This window comes from Bison bison, unplaced genomic scaffold (assembly GCF_000754665.1).
Source record: "Bison bison bison isolate TAMUID 2011002044 unplaced genomic scaffold, Bison_UMD1.0 scf7180017864472, whole genome shotgun sequence".
Classification (NCBI taxonomy): Eukaryota; Metazoa; Chordata; class Mammalia; order Artiodactyla; family Bovidae; genus Bison; species Bison bison.
This window is the reverse complement of record NW_011495033.1, coordinates 1,024,817-1,045,128: the sequence shown is the minus strand read 5'-3', so window position 1 is coordinate 1,045,128 and position 20,312 is coordinate 1,024,817. Positions and strand designations below refer to the sequence as shown.

General features: G+C 54.6%; 1 protein-coding gene across 1 annotated transcript in view; it reads right to left on the bottom strand.

Moving 5' to 3' along the window:
* Positions 1 to 229: 229 nt before the first annotated feature.
* The window catches only part of RTN4RL1 (reticulon 4 receptor-like 1), a 74,869-nt gene continuing 54,786 nt past the window's right edge, over positions 230 to 20,312 (bottom strand). The window contains exon 2 of the mRNA XM_010861326.1: positions 230 to 3,286. Coding sequence (XP_010859628.1) covers positions 1,959 to 3,286 — 1,328 coding nt within the window. The 3' untranslated portion in view covers positions 230 to 1,958. The remainder of the gene's footprint in view (positions 3,287 to 20,312) is intronic.

The window sequence follows — 20,312 nt, the reverse complement described above, 5'->3', positions numbered from 1 at the left end:
TGTGTGTGTGTGCAGGCACACGTGTCCCAGTGAGTCAGTGTGCCCCTGCTTCAAACAGCACCTCCCACCGACAAACGTGCTTGTGTTTTCAGAGCTGAGCCTAACCAGGCTCGCCCACCCCCACGAAAGCCTGGGATCTGCCACTCCTTTAGGAATGCGGGGTTAAGAATTGAGAAACAGGGTTCTTTCCAAGAGAATTTTATTATTATTATTATTTTTCTCTCTTAATTGGATTCAATGTTTCTTGCACCTGACACACAGCTTCTCTGGTGGGGAATTCGGGTTTGTGCAAAGCCAAAAACAATTGCTCCCGCTCGGACCCCAGCCAGCAGCATGGCTGACCTTGACTTGAGCCCCCCTCCCCTGTCTCTGGGCTTTCCTGCTCCCTTCCCTGCACATCCCCACTTCTGACCCCTGAGTCTGGCCACCCCCCTGAACTCTCCCTGTCCCCGGGGCACCTTCAAAGGGTCCAGGAGGGATGGGGCCTCCGTAATGAAAAGTGCCTGAGATGGTTCTTGAAATGCCCTCTTTGTTCCCCTTCTGCTAAGGCCGCCTGATGCCACCCTCCTGCCACCCTACCCAGGACCTTTGCTGGGACGCCCACCAAAGAGCCTCAAGGAAAAATTCAGCAGCTGAGCCATGCTGGAGGCCTGGGCTCATGCCCAGAGTCTCCCTGGCCTGTCCAGACTGTTGCTGGCAAAGCCCTAGGCTGACGACACTGCCCAGCCTGTTGGACTAACACTGTGAATGCTGCCTCGCCTGCCGGCCTAAGAAACCCAAATCGCCTTCCTGCCCCTTCTCCTTCCAGCCCCTTCCCAGAGCCTGGCTCCCTGATGTCCAACAAGCTGCTTCTAGCTTCTCACCCTGATGCCAATTGCTGCTGTATGGGAGTGATAGGGTGTGCTGGGGTGGCAGACGGTCTTGTGTTGCATATAAAAACATGGTGATGTTCTAAATATCTAAGAATATTGGTCCCCTGAAGTGATTCTTATGGCATCCCCTTCTCTCTGACCCTCCCCACTGCCCTTTGGCCCCAGGCTCGGGAAAAGCCCAGGTTACGCGGGGACTACCGTTGCCAGGTTGGGATTCTAGACAAAAATCCTAGAACTCCTTTCTTGCTAGAAATCACCAATACAACCCTTAGTTCCGCAGATATAGTTTTCCATATAGTTTATAAACATGATGAGACATACAGTTAGGTAAGGGACTAGGGAAAGGACCTGTGCATTTGTGTATATATATGTAGAGAGTGTGTATATATATATAAGTGGACATAGTTATAAAACTGCACCTCCTGTGAGAACCCCATTGCACATGATGAAGTTCTGAATTTCAGCCTCTGATGATCTTGCCTTTGGTAATTGGTTCTTGGAGCCCAGCAGCTGGGCCTGGTCTGCCAGGGTTGCCTGAGACATCAGGAATGAGAGGCATTACCCCCAAAGGAGGGACTGAAGGTGGCACATGGTTGGATTCAGGGCAGGGTGACTAAGTGGCCTCAGGCAAGAGCCAAAGTGCCACCTGCTCACGTGCCCCCACATAGCTGGCGGGCCCAGCCTCTCGTCTGTTCGCTGAGTCCTGCTTCCTCCAGGGTGGCGGGGCCCCTTCAGACATCTCCAAATGACCAGGATTCCACAGAGCTCAGCTCCCATGGGGCACTGTCCCATTGTTGCTAATGAAGGATTCACCTTGCGGCTTTAACTGCCTTGCTGGGTGGATGCTGTCCATGGTTGCTCGGCGAGGGGGCTGGCTGGGAACAGCTGGGTGGGATGCACTAAACCCCCCTCTGCTTGGGGCTGTACACTTTGGGTTTATAATCCACTGGCCAGGGCCCAGACAGCAGCCGAAGCCTCTACCAGCCTTTGCCTGAAACCCAGCAGATCCTCCACTTGTAAAAATAGAAAAGAAATTCTGTTCCTTGGTGGACATGTAGCAGTGCTGGGTGCTGGCACCCCGCTTCCTCAGCGGAGAGTGACCACCAGCCCCAGTATCCAGGCCAGGAGCGAGGCCCTCAGGGAGGTGCCCAAGGAGGCCTGCTGCACCCCGCTGGGGGCACGGATGGGGGTCCTTCGGGCACACTTGCCCTTCCTCTTGGGCCGTGATGTGGGCATGAAGTCAAAGCTGAACTTGTGCTGGTAGTCAGGGGCGTAGTCCTGCAGCTCGGGGGCCTGCTTCCCGGAGCCCGCCTTCGAGACCTGGTTGCGATTCCTATGGCTGGTGCAGTTCTTGCCCGGCTTCTTGGAGCCTGACCGAGAGCCGGGCAGATGGCCGTGTGGGTGGCCCTTGTCCCTGGCAGGGCCGTGGTGGGGTGGGTGGTGCTCCTTGCGGGCGGCCCTGTCGGTGGTGGTGAGCGTGTGCGACTTGATCTGGTGCGGGGACGCCGGCCCCGTGCAGTTCCGGAAGTCCTCGGCCCTCAGCAGCTTCAGGTCCTGGCCGTGCAGACGCTCAGGGGACACGCAGGGGACCGCCGAGCTGGAGCCCCGGAACCTCTGCAGCCATTCCCACAGGGAGCGTGCCCGGCAGCCACAGTCCCAGGCGTTCCCGTTGAGGCGGAGGAACTCCAGGGCCCCCAGGGGTGCCAGGCAGTCACCTGGCAGCTCAGAGAGACTGTTGTTGAAGAGGAAGAGGGTGGTCAGCCTGCGGAGGTCGTGGAAAGCCTTGTGATGGACCCACTGCAGCTGGTTCTCATGCAGCAGCAGCCGGTCCAGATTCACCAGGCCCCGGAAGGTGTCCTGGCCCAGGCTCCACAGCTTGTTGCCGTGGAGAAACAGGTGGCTGAGGTTGACCAGGTCCACAAAGATGTCATCCTGGAGGTACTCGATGTGGTTGTCCTGCAGATAGAGGTACTGCAGGCTGTGCAGGCCGCCAAAGATGCCGGCCGGCAGGGCGCTGAGCCCACACTTATAGAGGTAGAGGGCGTGGAGCTTCACCAGGCCCTGGAAGGTCTCAGGGGCCAGCGTCCGCAGCTGCCGGTTGTCACCAAGGTCTAGCTCCTCCAGGTGCACGAAGCCCTGGAAGGTGTTGGGGTCGATGAAGGTGATGTTGTTGGAGTAGATCCACAGGGTGACCATGGCGGGGCTGAAGTGGCCCTGCCGGAGGAGGGTGATGTGGTTGTTCTGCAGGAAGATGCGCTCGCTGTCCTCCGGGATGCCCTCGGGGATGGCGGCGAAGTTGTGCGCCTGGCAGCTGACTGTCATGGGTGCGGGGTAGCACACGCAGTCCCGCGGGCAGCCGCTGCCCAGAGGCAGCTCCCCGGCCAGCAGCAGCCGCAGCAGTTCCACACAGCACCCTGGAGGGGAGAGAGAGAGCACAGCCAGGTCACAGGGGGCTGCCCGGGACGTGGGAGACGGTCAGAGAAGCCGAGCTCCACGGGTATGTGAGCCTCCTTGGTCACCGGGGCTCTGTCCTCGTCTTAGCCACACAGCGATCTGGGGTCTGGGGTCATAGCCCCCTGACTCCTGATGGCTTCCCATGCCCTGGCGCCCCATCTCTTCTGGGGGTTTCTATTCCAGCCTGGGTTGTGATGTGCGTTGGTGTAGAGGCTGCGGTCCCCCTACATCTGGCGGACTTCTTTAGCCCCACCCTGCAAAGCCCTAGCCCCGCCCACAGCTTCTGAGCCCCGCCCCCTTAGGCCCTGTCATCCTGGCTGGGATTGGGGTCACAGCCCGTGGACTCAGCAGCCAGCCTCGGGGGTCCTGTCCCCCTGGGGTCTCAGCTCTGCCACTTACTTGCCTTTATCTGCATGAGCAGATAGTGGGGCAGGCTCCTGTTCTAACAAAGTAAATATCTCATATGGGCTCCTGAAGAGTCTTTTTATTTCAATTATTCCCAATAACAAACAAAGCGAGCAGGCATGTCACCAAAGTTTTATCTTGAAAGATTTCTCATTTACAGTGCCTTCCACGTCCTCAAGCATGCATCATCCCCCATGACTTAAGATTCCTCATTTCTAAGTAATAATAGTTTTTCTCTGCAAAGGACACGTGTGTGTATGCGTGTGTGAGAGAGAGAGAGAGAGGGAGAGACAGAGAGAGAGCAGGACTGTGGGAGGCACCAGGACTGATGGTTCTGGGGTCCTAGGAGTAGCCAGAGAGAGACTGCCCCCCACTACGGTCCACTGTCTGGTCCCTCCCCTCTCCCCAGCTCTCTGGAGATCCCAGGCTACCACTGCAAATCAGGCCTTGCCTTTCGATTGTCCAGAGCATTTCCTCTGTAGCTTCTCTCTAATTGGGCATTAATTAGGCATTCGTTAATGGATCCTTAAAATAATTTATTTTCGGATGTGTCCAGCCTGTGGTCGGATAACAGCCACGCACTCATTATCACAGCAGCCTCATTATGGATGATCGTCATTACCTGCCTTTTTCCAGGGTCGCAGCTGCCCCGGGCAGCCTGGCAGACACGCCAGTGTTGTGGGGACCGGCTCTAGGCCTGTAGACCCCCACCCTGCAGGGCCAGGCCGTCATCTCGTTCCTGCTGGGGTTGGCTTCCTGATCCTTCCCTTCCAGCTTGGCTGATCACAGGCCTCTGGGGAGAGCTGGGTGCCTGGGGCAGCTCGGCTGGTTCTTCCGGCTGCCAGCTGTACCCAGAGCATATTGGATGAGAGAACTAACCCTCCCGGCCACTCTCGGGTGGGCCCCTACTCCCGGTCTCGGGCCGGCCGCTGCCCTAGAGCTGCCTGCCCGGGCTCCAGCGGACCTCACCACCCCTGCCACCCTCTCTTTCCTCCCAGAAACGGCGTCGTAAATAAGCGACAGCTCCCAGCTGTTGGGAGTTATGGGTTCCCAGAGAGTGGCAGCTGCTTCCTGTCCCCCTGTAATCACCCGGCTTCAACAACGTTTCCAACACAGAAAAATCATCGCACATAATTCGGTTTCTGCATAATTGTGTTGGGTTGCGATTTCAGAGCAATTATGACCTCGGCAGTTGTGGCGATGGTGGCAGAGCAGCTGTGAGTTCCCATTCTGGGCTGGGCCACGCTCTCTGTGGCCCCTGCCCCGCTTCAGTCATCACCACCATTGAACAGTCATCACCACCATTGAACAGTCTGCAGCCCCAGCCCCAGGCAGGGGGTCCTTTTGAGCCGCAGTTTCCCCGTGTGTAACAAGAGTAGGAGAGGATCGCTAGGCCAGCACTCCCTGAGTGGAGTCTGACCTCCAGGTCTGGCCAGGGGGCCCCAGCCCTTCAGGAGGAGACTCTGCAGTGGGAGGACCCCCTAGGAGCCTGGCCCCCAAAACTCAGGCTGACTCTCAGGGAGCCTGCCCACTGCCTTGAGCCTCCAACACCAGGGCTGGGAGGAGGGCCCAGCAAATACCGGTTGCATCTTCCACACAGCCCACCACCCCATCTCCCCTTGCTCATCTCTGCTCCTCCTCCCGGCCCAGATGGCCCTGGGGAGGCGCCCTCGCCCTGGCACCATGAGGGAGCCCAGGGTCCCCTTCCTAGCTCAGGGACATTCAGGGCGCTCACTGTGCTGAAGAGGACAGGGCCACAAAAGACCCCCACCCCCACCCCCTGGGGTCCTGCAAAGACAAGGCACTTCCTTCCTTTAAGTCAGGCAGGGAGCGTGGCCCGCAGTGGGAGCAGGCTGAGCCCTGGCAGGCTCAGTGTTAATACCGCCGACATTTGTGCAGCTTACAGAGTTTACAGAGTGCTCTGCTCACATTCCTCAGAGCCTCAGAACCACCCTGTGTGTGTGGGGGTGAGGGAGGAGGTTTCCTGCCCCCTGACCTGGGGTGGGGCAGACAGCCCTTCTGCCTGCTGCTGTGGCTCTGTCTTTGAAAGGCTGTGGGTGGGGATTTTCTGAAGTCATCCTCAGAGAAGCTGGGGGTGCTCCATAAAAGCCACACCCCTCCCTTAGGCAGGTGCCCCTGGCTGGAGGTGTTGGGGTACAGGGGAAGCCAGGCAAAGACCCTGGTTTGGGTAAAGGAGCCAAAAGTCCAAAAATCTAGGTGTGGCCTTAGCGGTCAGCATATGAACACATTTTGGCAGGTGGGAGCGGTCAGATATCGTGGGTGGGGGAAGGAGTATAAAGGTGGCACTCAGGGCAGGAGCCTGAGAGGGGCTGTTCCCCTGAGAGCGGCCCAGGAGGAGGCAGGGACCCCAGGCGATGCTTAGAGCTGCTCTCCATCCTCGGGTACTATTGAGATGCCAGGGGACCCAGGCCAGTGACCGCTGCTCCCTACCACTGGGCACTGCAGTGGGTCTCAACTGAGTCTGCTTCTCCAACCTGGAAGCTGGTTCCATCTCCAAGGCCTTGGACCAGCTCTCCCAGCCTACCCCGCCTCCTCTGCCTGAGCCAGCATGTGCCCTGGTCATGGATCATCACCCTGCCTATTTCTTCCCAGGGAGGCTGGCACTGCTTCGCCACAGCTCCTCCTGTGCCCCCGTGCCCGCTCTGTGTGGCCCATGGGAGCCCCGACCCACTGATTACTGATTAATGTACTAACAATGACACTGGTGCCTTTGCTGTGCATTTTAAGATTGCAAATTAGCATGGATACAAGTCTCCATGGAGGAGCCTTATGCTTCCTCCCATCAGCTTCCTTGCCATGTCCTGGGGAACAAGGAGGTCACTCTACCTGAGTGGGCTGGAGAAAGTAAGGTGCAGACTCAAACTCTGGACTTCCTCTGGCTCTCATCCTCCACTGTCTCCTCTCCTGCTCCCCCTTCCTCCCCCTGCTCTCCGCCTACTCCAGGGGCATCCACCTGATTGTCTACTCGGCTGCTCCCAGACCTCCTGGCCTCCCACACACAGATTTGCAGCCTCATTCATTCCTTCCTCCATTCAACACTTGTCGCCAAAGTCTTGGAGTATGCAGAGTGCCAGGGTAGGGAGGGGCCTGGGAAGAACTTGGCAGGTGGGTTCAATTCCTGGGTTGGGAAGATGCCCCTGGAAAAGGAAACAGCAACCCACTCCAGTATTCTTGCCTGTAGAATCCCATGGAGAGTCAGACACGACTGAGTGACTGAGCACACACACACAGCAGATGGGGGTCTCAATACCAGACTGTCCAGCAGGTGCCAGGCCCAGAGTAGGCGCCTTGGTGTGTGATGGGAAAGGCACTTGCTGCCTTGTGCCACTTCCTCCATGAAGTCTTCTTGCTCCCCTGCCAGCACAAAGGGTGTGCAGAAAAGGAGAGCCATTACTGTCTTCAAGTCCCGTGTGTGTGTGTGTGTGTGTGTGTGAGTGCGCGCTCAGTTGTGTCTGACTCTTTGCGGCCGTGTCTGACTCTTTGCGGCCCCATGGACTGTAGCCCACCAGGCTTCTTTGTCCATAGAATTTTCCAGGCAAGAATATCAGAGTAGGTTGCCATTTCCTACTCCAGGGGATCTTCCTGACCCAGGGATCAAATCCTCATCTCTTGCATCTCCTGCGTTGGCAGGTGGATTCTTTACCACTGTGCCACCTGAGAAGCCAGTCTTCATGTCTTCTTTGCCTCAAATCCCCAAATCCCTCACCTGCTGAGCAGGGACCTGTGAGGATCTGGGTGAGTAGCCTGGGCTTGGGCAGGCCCCTCACCCAGACTCAGCAGCCCATTCATAAGCTGTGCCTATGAAAATTTCCATAGGGGCTGGACCTCGTGGGCTGGGTGGAAAGGGCATTCCAGGCAGAGGACAGCACGTGCCAAAGTACTGAGGTGGGGAAGTAGGCAGCAGGCCCTATCTTACCGCAGCCCTTCTCTTAGCCTCTAAGTAGCCTGAACTCCCTATGAGGCTGTAACTACAGCTTAAGCTGGGTAAGGGCTACCCAGGGCTGGGGAAGCCAGTGAGCTCCCACTGGGACCAGCACCACTAATAGGGCCCCTGCTCCTGTCTCAGGGGCCCTGCAGCTTCCCTTCCCCCAGAATGGGAAGGGAGCTAACCAAACGGGACCCAACCCTGTACCAGAACCGAGTAGCAGGTTCCTTACATGGTATCCTCCTGCTACCCCACAGGTGGGAGGCACAGAGGGGAGGGGCTGGCCAAGGCCACACTGCTGGTGAGCAGGACAGCGAGGGCATCCTCGTCTGAGGCCTGGTCTGCCCTCCCTGGCCCCAAGGTCTCGGGCGTCACTCTGGCCTGAGTCTGGTGCCTGCCCTTCCCCACACCCATGCAGGGTGCCAGCCCAGTGGGCTGATATCCCCTGGAGCCACCAGGCAGCTCCGTGGGGCTCTGGAGGCTTAGAGACCGGTCAGCCGTGTGGTCAGTCCTCCTGCTTCTGCAGCCTGCCCCCCCTGCCCGGGGCTCAGCTCCTGGCCCCGCTGCTGCCCCAGCCTGGCCTGGCGCTCCTCTCTAAGCCAATCGATGCTAACGGGATGGCTCTGTTGCCAATAACGGCCTCAGGCCAAGCCTCCTGTGCTCACAGAGTGACTGGCGCCTCCAGCCACACGGCACTGCCCCTCTGTGCCACACCCAAACCCAGGTCACTTCTGGAGACAAAGAAGCCAGCCGGGGCGGAGCTGGGTTTCCCTGCTCTTGTCCTTTCCATGCCGGGCACATCCTGTCTCCAGCCTTCTGCACGCACCGTCCACTCTGCTGGAAGCTTGCCCCAGGACACCTGCAGGGTTCCTGCCCTCACCTCTCCGTTCAAGCCCCTCCCCATGTCACCTGCTCAGGGAGGCCTTCCCCAGCAGCCTTTGAAAATATTTGTTTATTTATTTAGGGGCTTCCCTGGTGGCTCAGACAGTAAAGAATCTGACTGCAATGCAGGAGACCTGGGATGGGAAGATCCCCTGGAGAAGGGCATGGCAACCCACTCCAGTATTCTTGTCTGGAGAATCCCATGGACAGAGGAGCCTGGTGGGCTACAGTCTATGGGGTGGCAAAGAGCTGGACACAGCTGAGTGACTAACACTTTCAATCCATTTATATTTTTGGCCGCACCACTCGGCTCGTGGGATCTTAGTTCCCCAACCAGGGATGGAACCCAGGCCCTCAGCAGTGGGAGCACAGAGTCCTAACCACTGGACTGCTTGGGAATTCCGCCCCCCGCAGCCTATTTTCAATGACCCCTTCCCTGTTTTACTTTTCCCCGTAACATTTCTTCTTTCCTAATAAATTCCCGTCACTTTTTAATTGATGTTATTTTCTGTCTTCCCTCACTTGAGGGGCAGTTCCATGAGGAGTGATCTTGTCTAGTGTTCCCTGCTGTGCCCTCAGGGCCTAGAACAGTGCCCGACACACAGTAGGTACTCAGGAAGAAAACTCTAGGCCCAGAGCCTGGCTCATAATGAAGTGAAGTCCTCAGTCATGTCCGACTCTTTGTGACCCTATGGGCTGTAGCCCATCAGGCTCCTCCGTCCATGGGATTCTCCAGGCAAGAATATTGGAGTGGGCTGCCATTTCCTTCTCCAGGGGATCTTCCCAACCCAGGGATGGAACCCAGGTCTCCCGCATTGCAGGCAGACGCTTTAACCTCTGAGCCACCAGGGAAGCCATAGTAGGTGCTCAATAAACATAGTGGTCTTGATTAGTGCACAGGCCTCCGTGGTGAGCAGAGACTCAGCTGTGGCTCTCTTTCAAGGGGCCCTTGGCCAGCACGGAGGTGACAGAGGAGGACTTGGGGAGGGAGGGGACACGCCGGGCCTGCCTGGGGCCTGGGGCAGGCGACCAGCACAGGTTTGTCTGGGACTCAGGAGTTTCCCAGGACACAGGACTTTTAGTGCTAATATCTGAAAGTCCCAAACAAATCTCAGTCAACCTATCTGGGGGCCAGGAGTGCCATGGCCCCCCCAAAAAACTTCTGGCCACAGGATGAGGGGCGAGTAAACAGGCAGGCATGAGGCACGATCGTTCTTCAGACCCACACCTCAGGCCCTGTGGCTGCACCCTGGGGCCTAGACAGAGCCTGTGTGTGTGTGAGTGTCTGCACATCTACATGTATGTTTATCTATGTGTGTGGACATGGCCGTGTGCACATACCTGCGTGCCCGCATGTGAATGTTTCAGCACACCTTTGTCTCTGGAGACCATCGAGGGGGCTGGCCACCCAGCCCTTTCATCCTGACCGTTCCTGAACTCCACCCCAGGGAGGGGGCAGGGCCCTCTTCCAAGGAGAGGCACGCCCGCCCGTGACATCCCCGTCTTATCTCAGCGCCCACTCTGGCTTTGCCTATAGCTCCTGCTCTCCTCCTGACACGCTGAATTATGTACCCACTCCAAGCCCCTCCAGCACACCAGGATCACTCTCAGCTGGGAAGTGGGCGGCACCTTATTGGAATAACCTTTCAGCTTTCATCTGCTGCAGCTAGTCCCCCGAGCGGGCCTGGCCGGGAACGCCGTGCTAATTGGGCCGCCAAGCTCTCAGGAGGCCTTGTTGGAGCAAACTCAGCCTCCTCTCTCCTCTGCCTAACCGTGTCTATCACCTCCTCACTGCGGGGGTCCCTGAGTGGGATGGAGAGGTGAGGGGCTACACTGGAGGCCGGCACAGGCAGCTCTGTGTCCATGAACTGCCTGGGCCTGGGACCAGTCCCAAAGGCAGCACGTTTCATCTGGACAAGCTCAGACAGGCCACCAAACCTCTGCAGCCTCAGTTTCTCAGTCCGGGAATGGGGACTTAGAGCACCTGCCTTCTTGGGTGTTGGCAGCACTCACTGAGGCTGTGCTCTGAACTGGTACCCAGACCGGCTGCAGGGCGGGGCATCCCCAAGGCTGAGGGCTGGGCATCCCCAAGGCTGAGGGCTGCATTACCGTTACCGCTACTCCATCAGAGGAAGCCGCTGCCTCCCCGCCCCCTACCCCGTGGACCCTGGCTTTCACCCCACCCACCCTGGCGCTCCCAGACCCCAGAGGCCTGGCAGAGGGACCTGATGGATTAGATTCCAAGTCAGGGCTCAACCTCAAGTTCCTGCCAGGCCTCTGCTGCCCCAGGGCATAGCAGGTCGGGGGTGGGGGTGGGGCCGCGGGGCGGGGCGGGGGACGAGGTCTTGACCTTTGTACTTGGCTCTCTCTCCCAGTCCATCCCCCGACACATGACCAGCTCTCTGCACAAAGCCCTGGTCATATGAGCTCTATCTTCACTTTGCAAAGCTGCCCTGGGGCTTATAATATGTGTTCACTGCTACTCAAATTTGCTTCCCAGTCTGTGGGCCCCAGAACCCGGGCTGTGGCCTCCAGGACTCCAAGGCTGAGGACAAGGGCCTCTGAAAGCCAGCCCTTCCCAGGGGCTTCAGAGAAGGCTCTGTGCCCTGTCTCCTCCATCTGGAACCAATTGTCTGTCCCCACAAACCCCAGAAAACTGTAGGCCCACATGCAACCAGACAGGCCCCCTGACACCCTTATGGTGTGATAACTGGGGCTGGGAACCTCTGCAGGGTTGGGACAGTCCTCAGGGGGCAAGTGTCCATTGAGATGCCTTCCTAGGGGGCTCCTGAAGGCGTGTGAGAGAAGGGAGTTGCGGGGGTTGCTCTACCAATCCCTGGAGGAAAACAGATGGAACCCAGCCTTTGAGAAGCAGGTGCAGAGCTCTCCACCAAGACCCCTCATTCTGAGTCCCTGGAGCAGCCACTCCTTCCTTGCTGTTTGTGAAAGGCCTTCAGAACTCACGTCCTGTTTATCGATCACCCCTTTCTGAATCTGCCTTCCAGTTCTTTCATTCATGTGAGGAACAGCTCCGTGCTTGGTGCTACAACAGTAAGAGACGTAACTCCTTCCCTCGTGGAGCTTACAGTCTAGGGGGAGATGATTTAAACAACCAGAGACGCCCAAACTGACAGAGCGGTAGGCACTGGGGACACAGGAAGGGGGTTTAAGACAGATGAATGAATGAATGGCCTCTCTGAGGAGCGGTTGACACTTGGGTTGACACCTAATATTAAGAAGGAGCTGAAGAACAGCTTTCCAGGCAGTGGGAACTACAGGTGAATAGGTCCTGGGGCAGAACTGAACTTGGTGTGGATGAGAGGGACGTGTGATGGGGTCAAAAATGGCTTTAAAAGGCTCAGTCAAGAGTTTAGTTCTGGGACTTCCCTGGAGGCACCGTGGATAAGAATCCACCTGCCAATGCAAGGGACATGGGTTCCATCCCTGGTCGGGGAAGATCCCACAGGCTGCGAAGCAACCAAGTCTGCGTGCCACAGCTATTGAGCCTGTGCTCCAGGGCCTGGGAACTGCAAGTAGTGAAGCCTGTGTAACCTAGAGCCTGTGCTCCACGACCACTGAGCCCACGTGCTGCACCACTGAAGCCTGTGCGCCTACAGCCACGTTCCGAAACAAGCCACGTTCCGGCCACTGCAAGGAGAGGCCCACACTTGTCGCAACCAGAGGAAGCCGGCGCACAGCAATGAAGACCCCGCACAGCCATAAATAAACAGACTTTGGATCTGATTCTGTTTCTGGCAGGAAACCGAAGTACTAGCAACCTGATCAGATTTGGGGGGAGCATGGATTTGTGGGACCAAGAAGGGAGGCAGCGAGGCCTACGGCTGTCATCCATGAGAGACACGGAGGATTCAGAAGGGGTAGGGGCCATGGAGACAGACAGCAGTGGACAGGCTGAGAAACATCTGGGTTGCAGAACTGACGGACATACGGATGGACCGTTGTAAGGGAGACAGGAGGCTGCAGAGCGTAAGAGTACAGCAAGATGGGAGGAGCCTAGGAAAACAGGTGTTGGGGCCGTGAAGAGCTCCGCCTAGGATGAACAAAGTCATAAATCTTACAGAGTTGTACAAAACTGAAGCCCAGAGGTGAGAAGCACACTTGGGAGGCACCAGCATAGAGATGGTATTTCCATCCATGGGAATGGATGAGGTCACCTCTGAGAGTCAAGAGAGAAGTTAGAGTCAAGACTTCCCTGGCGGTCCAGTGGTTAAGACACTGCACTTCCAACGCAAAGGGTGTGGGTTCAATCCCTGGTCAGGGAAGTTCCACATGATGCATGGCACAGCCAAAAAAAAGAGAGAGAGAGAGAGAGTGTGAGAAGATAAAGGATTGCGGACTCTGGCAACACAGCAATTCTTAAGGTGTGTAAAGGAGAAGGATGGGCAATGAGGTCAGAGGAAAGCCTGGAAAGTGTGGCACGACCAAAGCCAAGGGTGTTTTGAGAAGGAAGGAGGAATTAGTCGTGATGAGAGTGGCTGAGAGTTTCCTTGAGGACTGGAGAGTGTATTTGACAATGCGTAGGTAATGGGTGATGCTGGAAAGTTCGTTGCTGGTAGAAAGGAGGGGCAGAAGGCATGTGGGAGTGGGATGAAGAGTGAATGGGAGCTGAGGAGGGGAGACAGCACTGTATCAGTCAGGACAGGCTGGGGCACGCTGATGTGACCAGGGACCCAGAATCTCCACGGCCACAGCAACAAAGACTGGCTTCTTGCTCAGGCAGGGCAGCTGCCGCTCTGCTCAGGGATGCAGAGCGGACAGAGGACTGGCACTTGAGGCTTTCGTTTCCAGGGGTGCATGTCACTCCAGTTCACGCTTCACTGGTCAAGGTCCTTCAAAGGGCCCAGCCTGTTGTCAGTAGGAGAGGGATGAAGGCTCCCAGGGGACTCCGGGATCAGCAGCTGGGAGCACCCAGAGGCCACTCACTAGGGAAGCTTGGATGCGAAGGGAGCAGACAGTCTGGGCAGGACCCGAAGGGGTGTAGGGTCCAGGGAGGTTGTTTGTTTTCTAAGATGGAAGAAAAGACACTAGAGTCTGTTTGCATGCTCCTGGGGGTGATCCAGGAGGAAAGGGAGAGAGAAATTGATGGCTTAGGAGTGAGAGGACCAAAGAGACCAAGATCCAGAGGTCCAAAGAACACCTCTGGTGCAGGTGTTCCTCCTGAAGACAGGAGGATGTGTTAGCTTCTGAGGGCTTCTATTTTCTCCCGGAAGTAAGTGGGGTCATCAGCTGAGAGCTGAGGGAAGGAAGAGGGAGGGAGTTTGAGGAGGAAGAAAACGGAATGAAACAGGCCCTCTGTGTGGTGAGAAATCAAGCCACCCTGGTCACACACAAGGTTTGTGGGGACAAGAGGACAGAGTGCCTGCAAACCCAGGCTTCCACGGCCACTGCCCCAGGCTCTGCCCAAGATCCCCTTACCTTTCACTGGACAGGTGGGGCTGTCTGGCCCCTCCCTTGAAACCTGCTCAGGTCACTCCCCTGCTGACATTGCACTGTGTGTGTGCGTGTGTGTGTGCTCAGTCGTGTCTGACTCTTTGCAGCCCCATGGACTGTAGCCCACAAGGCTCCTCTGTCCATGGAGTTTTCCAGGCAAGCATCCTGGAGTGGGTTGCTACTTTCTACTCCAGACCCAAGGATGGAACCTGGATTTCTTATGTCTCCTGCATTGGCAGGTGGGTTCTTTACTACTAGCTCCACCTGGAAGCCCTGACGGTGCATTAGCTCAGCAAATATTTACTCCCCTACTTTCCTCTGACCAGGCACCATGCCAAGAGGGCTCTGGGAATAAAAGAACCAGTTCCTGGCTTCCATGAACTGACAGTCTTCCCCAGATGCCTTCAGGAGAGTATGTTGTGGACATCTGTCACTCTTGTCAGCCACCCAGCAGCTAAACCCTCTTCCTGTACTTGGCAGATCTTCCAGTTTATGTAGATGAGCCTTTCCTTCCCCGTGGAAGCTGAAAAGGTCCAGCCCTCCCTTTTCCAGCCTCCCTTGCAGCTCCGCCAAGACCCAGGGTCGGGGCTCTGCCACTTGACACTACCACCCCAGACTTCTGAGCTGGGAGTTAATGAGGTGGATATACAGGGGGCCGAGCAGGACACATGCTTGCCAGGATGGCAGCAGTGGCAGAGCCAACGGGGGCAGAGGCTGCGGTGAGAACCTTAGAGGTGCTCACTGGAGGTGTCTTTGCCTTCCCTTGGGCTGTTTTTCCTACCTGTGGAGTCCCCAGCCCTCTGGGAGATTCTGTGAAGGACTCAGTATACTCCCCCAAAAATTGCCTTTTATTTAAATTAGTCAAGGCAGGTGTCTGTTGCTTGCAAATAAGAATCCTCACAGATGTGAGGTCCCTCCTGCTGAGCATGACTCCCAAGCCCTCCATGGTCTGGCGCTGCTCCCCCAATTCCTGCTCTTCTTGTGGGAGCAGTGCCCTAAGTTTCCTTGGGGTTGGGGGGAACCACCCCCAACTAGTGCCAGGTATGTGGAGCTTATCCAAGCTTGTCTGGTGAGTGCATGAATGAATGATTTCGCTGATGTAATTCTAGCCCAAAGCAAGGAAACCAGGTGCTAGAGTTGGCTGAGATGGCTTGTTATGGGTAAACACATGCGTGCGTGCTCAGTCACTTCAGTCGTATCTGACTCTTTGTGACTCTATTGACTGTAGCCCACCAGGCTCCTATGTCCATGGGATTATCCCAGCAAGAATACTGGAGTGAGTTGCCATTTCCTCCTCTGGGGGAATTTTCCCGACTCAGGGATCGAACCTGCATCTCCTGCATTGGCAGTCGGATTATTTATACCACTCGAGCCACCTGGGAAGTCCAAATATATACAATATATATTTTACAGTAAGTTTTAGCAGCAGGAGAGACCTCATGCCGAAGAGAGTAATTTACCAGGCATTTCAGGCCTCACCTCACAGACCTTTCTCTTTTGACCCTTTTGCAGAATCTCTCTATTGGCTCCTTAAGACACTCGGCAGGGAATGCTTCACATGGATCTGTGGTGTTCTATGTGTTAAACTGAGCAGCGGGCTCAGGGATGTTAACTTTCTTATTTTTTATACCTTATATTTGCTTACATTTACTCTTCAATAAAATAAATAAATCCTACAGAAAAAAAAAAATACCCTGCTGAGTTTAGCTGAGAATCTTAGGTCCCAGGCCTTGAACTGCTGTCTCCTCCCTGCTGCTGGAGCCCCGTACTTTCTTCAGGGACCCTCGTCTGGCCAGCCACCAGCACAGGGCAGCTTCTGACCCTTATCCAGAGAGCTTTAGTCCAGGTGGCGGGGGGCTTCCTGGTGTCCCCAAGCCCTACCTATTTTCCCCCACAAGGTTTTCCTTTAAAGTCACTCTTCCTTACTTGTTTTAGCTTTAAAATAATACTTGCCAATTGTGGAAAATGTGAAATGTATAGAACTAAAAAGGAAGAAAAATCACCACAATCCTATTATCCTTGACAATCATCCACGGGGCCTTCCTGTACCTTCTTACGAGAGTTCCTTCATTTACGTAGGGATATATAAAATTTAAATAAAAATTTTATTTAAAGCAATAAAACTGGGATCATGCTATATATGCAGCTCTGTAGCCTGCGTTTTCTGCCTAACTTATTCATTCGTTCAGCTGCTCTCCAGGTGCCTCCATCTGTGAGTCTCTGCTCTAAAGCAGCCTTGGGGAGCCCAGCAGACAGACTAACCCCACCCTCCAGGAGAATACAGTCTGATGGGAAAACAGACCCTCACTGAAGGGCCATATCCATATCTAATCATTGGATGGTGTCACCGACTCAGTGGACATGAGTTGAGTAAACTCCGGGAGTTGGAGATGGACAGGGAGGCCTGGGGTGCTGCAGTCCATGGGGTTGCAAAGAGTTGGACATGACTGAGCGACTGAACTGAAGGAGGAGTATAAGGAGAGAGATCCAGGTAGCCAGGAGAACTGTGGGGGCTCCCCTTGTCCACGGGGGTGGGAGGGCTGGGAGTCTGAAGGTTGAGAAGGACTCCACTGGGTGAGTGGGCATTCCAGGCAGAGGGAACAGCAGATGCTGAGGATAAGAGGCAACCACAGTCAAGTGACGAAAGATCAGGTATGATTTTTAGAGACTACAGAGGATCCTATTGTATGGACAGACCATAATTTATTTTTCTGAGACATTTAGATTGTTTTCCGTTTTTCGCTGCTATAAATTATCATGGCAAAACTGGTAATATCATTTGCCTCCTGGGAGACTCTCCTGGAAGCTTAGGGACTGGTATGAAGGGAAATTCACTTGTATACCTGTCAGGAGTTTCCAATTTATTACCGTGTGAATGTACCTATTGATTCTTTTAAGAGTCAGTTAAGCTAAAACTAAATAATATTGAAATGAACATCCTTATGCATAATGCTTTATCCAAAAATTTTTTTTTTACTCTTTCCCTAAATCAGAGATTCATTATCAGTCCTCCTGATACACGATGACAAGTCACCCAGAAAGGTTAGTCTATACAGACTTACGTTCCACGCCCAAGAAGTCACCAACCACAGGGTTTTCTTCCCATCTAGGCTGTGAGCTACTCAGGAGACAAAAGCTGTGTGCCTCCTACAAAGAGGAGACCTCTGGGGTGGGGAAGCACAGATAAACACATGTTGAATCCCTCCTGTGTGACAGATATACCATCCTGGGAGCATCCACATATACTCTTTAGAAGTGTATGTGTGTGCTCAGTCGCTTAGTCGTGTCTGACACCTTGCGATCCCCTGGATTGTAGCCGTCCAGGCTCCTCTGTCCATGGGATTTTCCAGCAAGAATACTGGAGTGGGTTGCCATTTCCTCCTCCAGGGGATCTTCCCGACCCAGGGATCGAACCCTCAACTCTTTCGTCTCCTGCATTGGCAGGCAGATTCTTTACTACTGCATCAACAGGAAAGCCCACTCATTAGATATTCCCCCACAAAGATTATTTATTTATATTTGTTTATTTGGCTGCATTTGGTCTTAGTTGCAGCACACAGGCTCTTCGTTGAGTCGTGCTGGATCTTTTGTAGCGGTGCACTAACTCTCTAGTTATGTGGCATGTGGGCTTAGATTCCTCTTGGCATGTGGTATCTTAGTTCCCCCACCAGGGATCGAACCTGTGTACGCTGTGTTGCAAGGCAGATTGTTAACCACTGGACCACCAGGGAAGTCCTCCCCCAAAAAATTATTAGGAAGGTATTCATATCCTTATTTTACAGCTGAGAAAAATAAGGCTCAACAAAGTGCAGTGATTCACCCGAGATGGGGAACCAAGACCCAGACAAAGCTGGATCTGGCATTGATGGATGGGAAGACAGCTCTCTCTCTTCTTCGAGACCCCTGGCCCCTCAGGGACCCTCACCGCATCCCACAGACACTGTCTCTGCTCCCTTGCCGACAGCTTCACCAGCCCTCTCAACCCACCCCATCGTCGTTATTTATTTCCTCTCCTTGTGCTTCTCACTTGCAAGGCTGGGGAAATGGAGGAGGCAGATGGGGAAAGAAGTGGAAATTCTGTGTAATACCATTGACTGTTATCACAAAACTTGTCTTAAGTGCCAACCCTGGGGATTTGCCGGAGTTGGTACGACAGAGGCAGGGCCAAAGGTCAGATTAAATTGGGCTAGTAACCCCAGGCGGATGCTTGAAAGGGGTAGCTAAAGAAAGCATTTCAGCAGGAACGTGAGGCAGCCGAGGCAGGCAGCAAGCCGGCTGGCCAGGTCAAGCCTGCTTAGAGAAGCTTAGTGGTGACAGGCCTGGGTTCACACATCCTCCTCCAGAAACCTGAAATCTTGCCTTTTCCCCCCAATAATGAGTTGGTATAAAAATGGATCCTGAATAAAATCGTCTGCAGTTTTCAAATTTCAAACTGCATTAGTCAAAATATATCAAATTTCAGTGTACTGACTTACCACCTGCTCAAAATCGGATCCTTTTTCAGCTGGAATATATTGAAATATGAATCACCTCCTGAAGGAAAAGGGGAGATGTGGAGAGAAGGCCCTCACAAAATGTGCGGATGGGCAAGCCAGCATCCTGTGCTCCTTGGGCTCCCCGGCCTCCACCAGCCTCCCAGCCACCCTCAGCCTCCCTGTGACAATGGGCTCCCCAGTGGCCCGTGCTCCTCAGCTCCTTCCCCTTGATAGATAACTGATTCCTAGCTCGAACTCTGATGCTCTGGGCAGTCTATGCTGCATAGTCCAGAACATGCTCATTTCAAGTCCTCCAACCTTTAAATAAGCATCTACTATGTGCTGGGTGACACAACTGAGCGACCAAGCACAGCACAGCACACATGTGCTGGGTGCTCAGACTCACAGGGAAAAGTGAAAGTGAAAGTCGCTCCGTCCTGTCCAGCTCTTTGAGACCCCCATGGACTGTGCAGTCCATGGAATTCTCCAGGCCAGAATACTGGAGTGGGTAGCCTTTCCCTTCTCCAGGGGATCTTCCTGACCCAGGAATCAGACCAGGGTCTCCTGCATTGCAGGCAGATTCTTTACCAACCAAGTTATCAGGGAAGTTGGACTCACAGGGAGCCCAATCTCTAGTTACACTGCTAAGTCCTAAGATGACTCCTCTGTCCCCATCTCCTCATCCTCTCAGCAGCACTCACTGAACAGTGTGGGCCCTCCCTTCTGGAAACACTTTCTCCACTGCAGAGGTAGAACTGCCGTTTTTTCCCTCCTGCCTTGCTGGCTGCTTTTCTTGGTCTGCTGCGCTGGGGGCTCTTCTTTGGCTTGATTTCTACATAGCCTGACTCCCTAGGCACAGCCCTGGGATCTTCTCTCTTCCATACCCACACCTATCCCCAGGAAGCTCACCCAGGCTCAGGTTTTAAATACTGTCTCCATGGGATGAAGATCAGACATGGGTCTCAGTCCTGAACTCTAGACCAGCCCACCCAACGGCTCCCCTGACATTGTGCGTGGATATCTAATAAGCTGCTCAAACTCTGAGTGCCCCAAAGGTGTTCCTTCCACAGGCTTCCTCATCTCAGTAAACGCCAACCCCATCCTTTTAGTTGCTCAAGTTGAAAATGTAAATGGCATTCTCCATTCTTCCCTAGCCCTCAGTCTCTTTCCCTTTAATCCATCAAGTCCCACTAGTTCTACCTTCAAAATAAACCCTAAGTCGGTTCTCATCACTCCATCCCCAAGGCCCGCACTCTGCCCCAGGCCACCATCGTCTCTCCCCCGGACCCCAGCAGCAGCCTCTCCACCCAATCTCCCTGCTTTTATTTAGGTCCCCTCACCACCCACGGCCCACACACAGCCACCAGCATCTTTAAAAATGGTAAGTGCTATCTTGTTCCTTTCCTGCTTGAAGACTTCCCAGTGGCTCCCCCACTGTACCAGAATAAAATGCAAGCTTCTCACCAACCCAGCGCTTCCTCATGATCAGCTCTCATCACATCTCCAGCCCCATCCTCTACCATTTTTCCCACACTGGCCTTTTGGTACCTAGAATACAGCAAGCTCATTCTTTTTTTTTTAAATGTATTTATTTATTTGGCTGCGCTGGGTCTTATCTGTGACACGTGGGATCTTTGATCTTCATTGCGGCAAGCAGGCTCTTTAGTTGTGGCATGTGGAATCTAGTTCCCTGACCAGGGATCAAACCTGGGCCCCTTACACTGAGAGCTTAGAGTCTTAGCCACTGGACCACCAAGGAAGTCCCAGCAAGCTCATTCTTTTCATCATCCCAAAAGAAACCCCATAACCATTAGCAATCATTCCCAT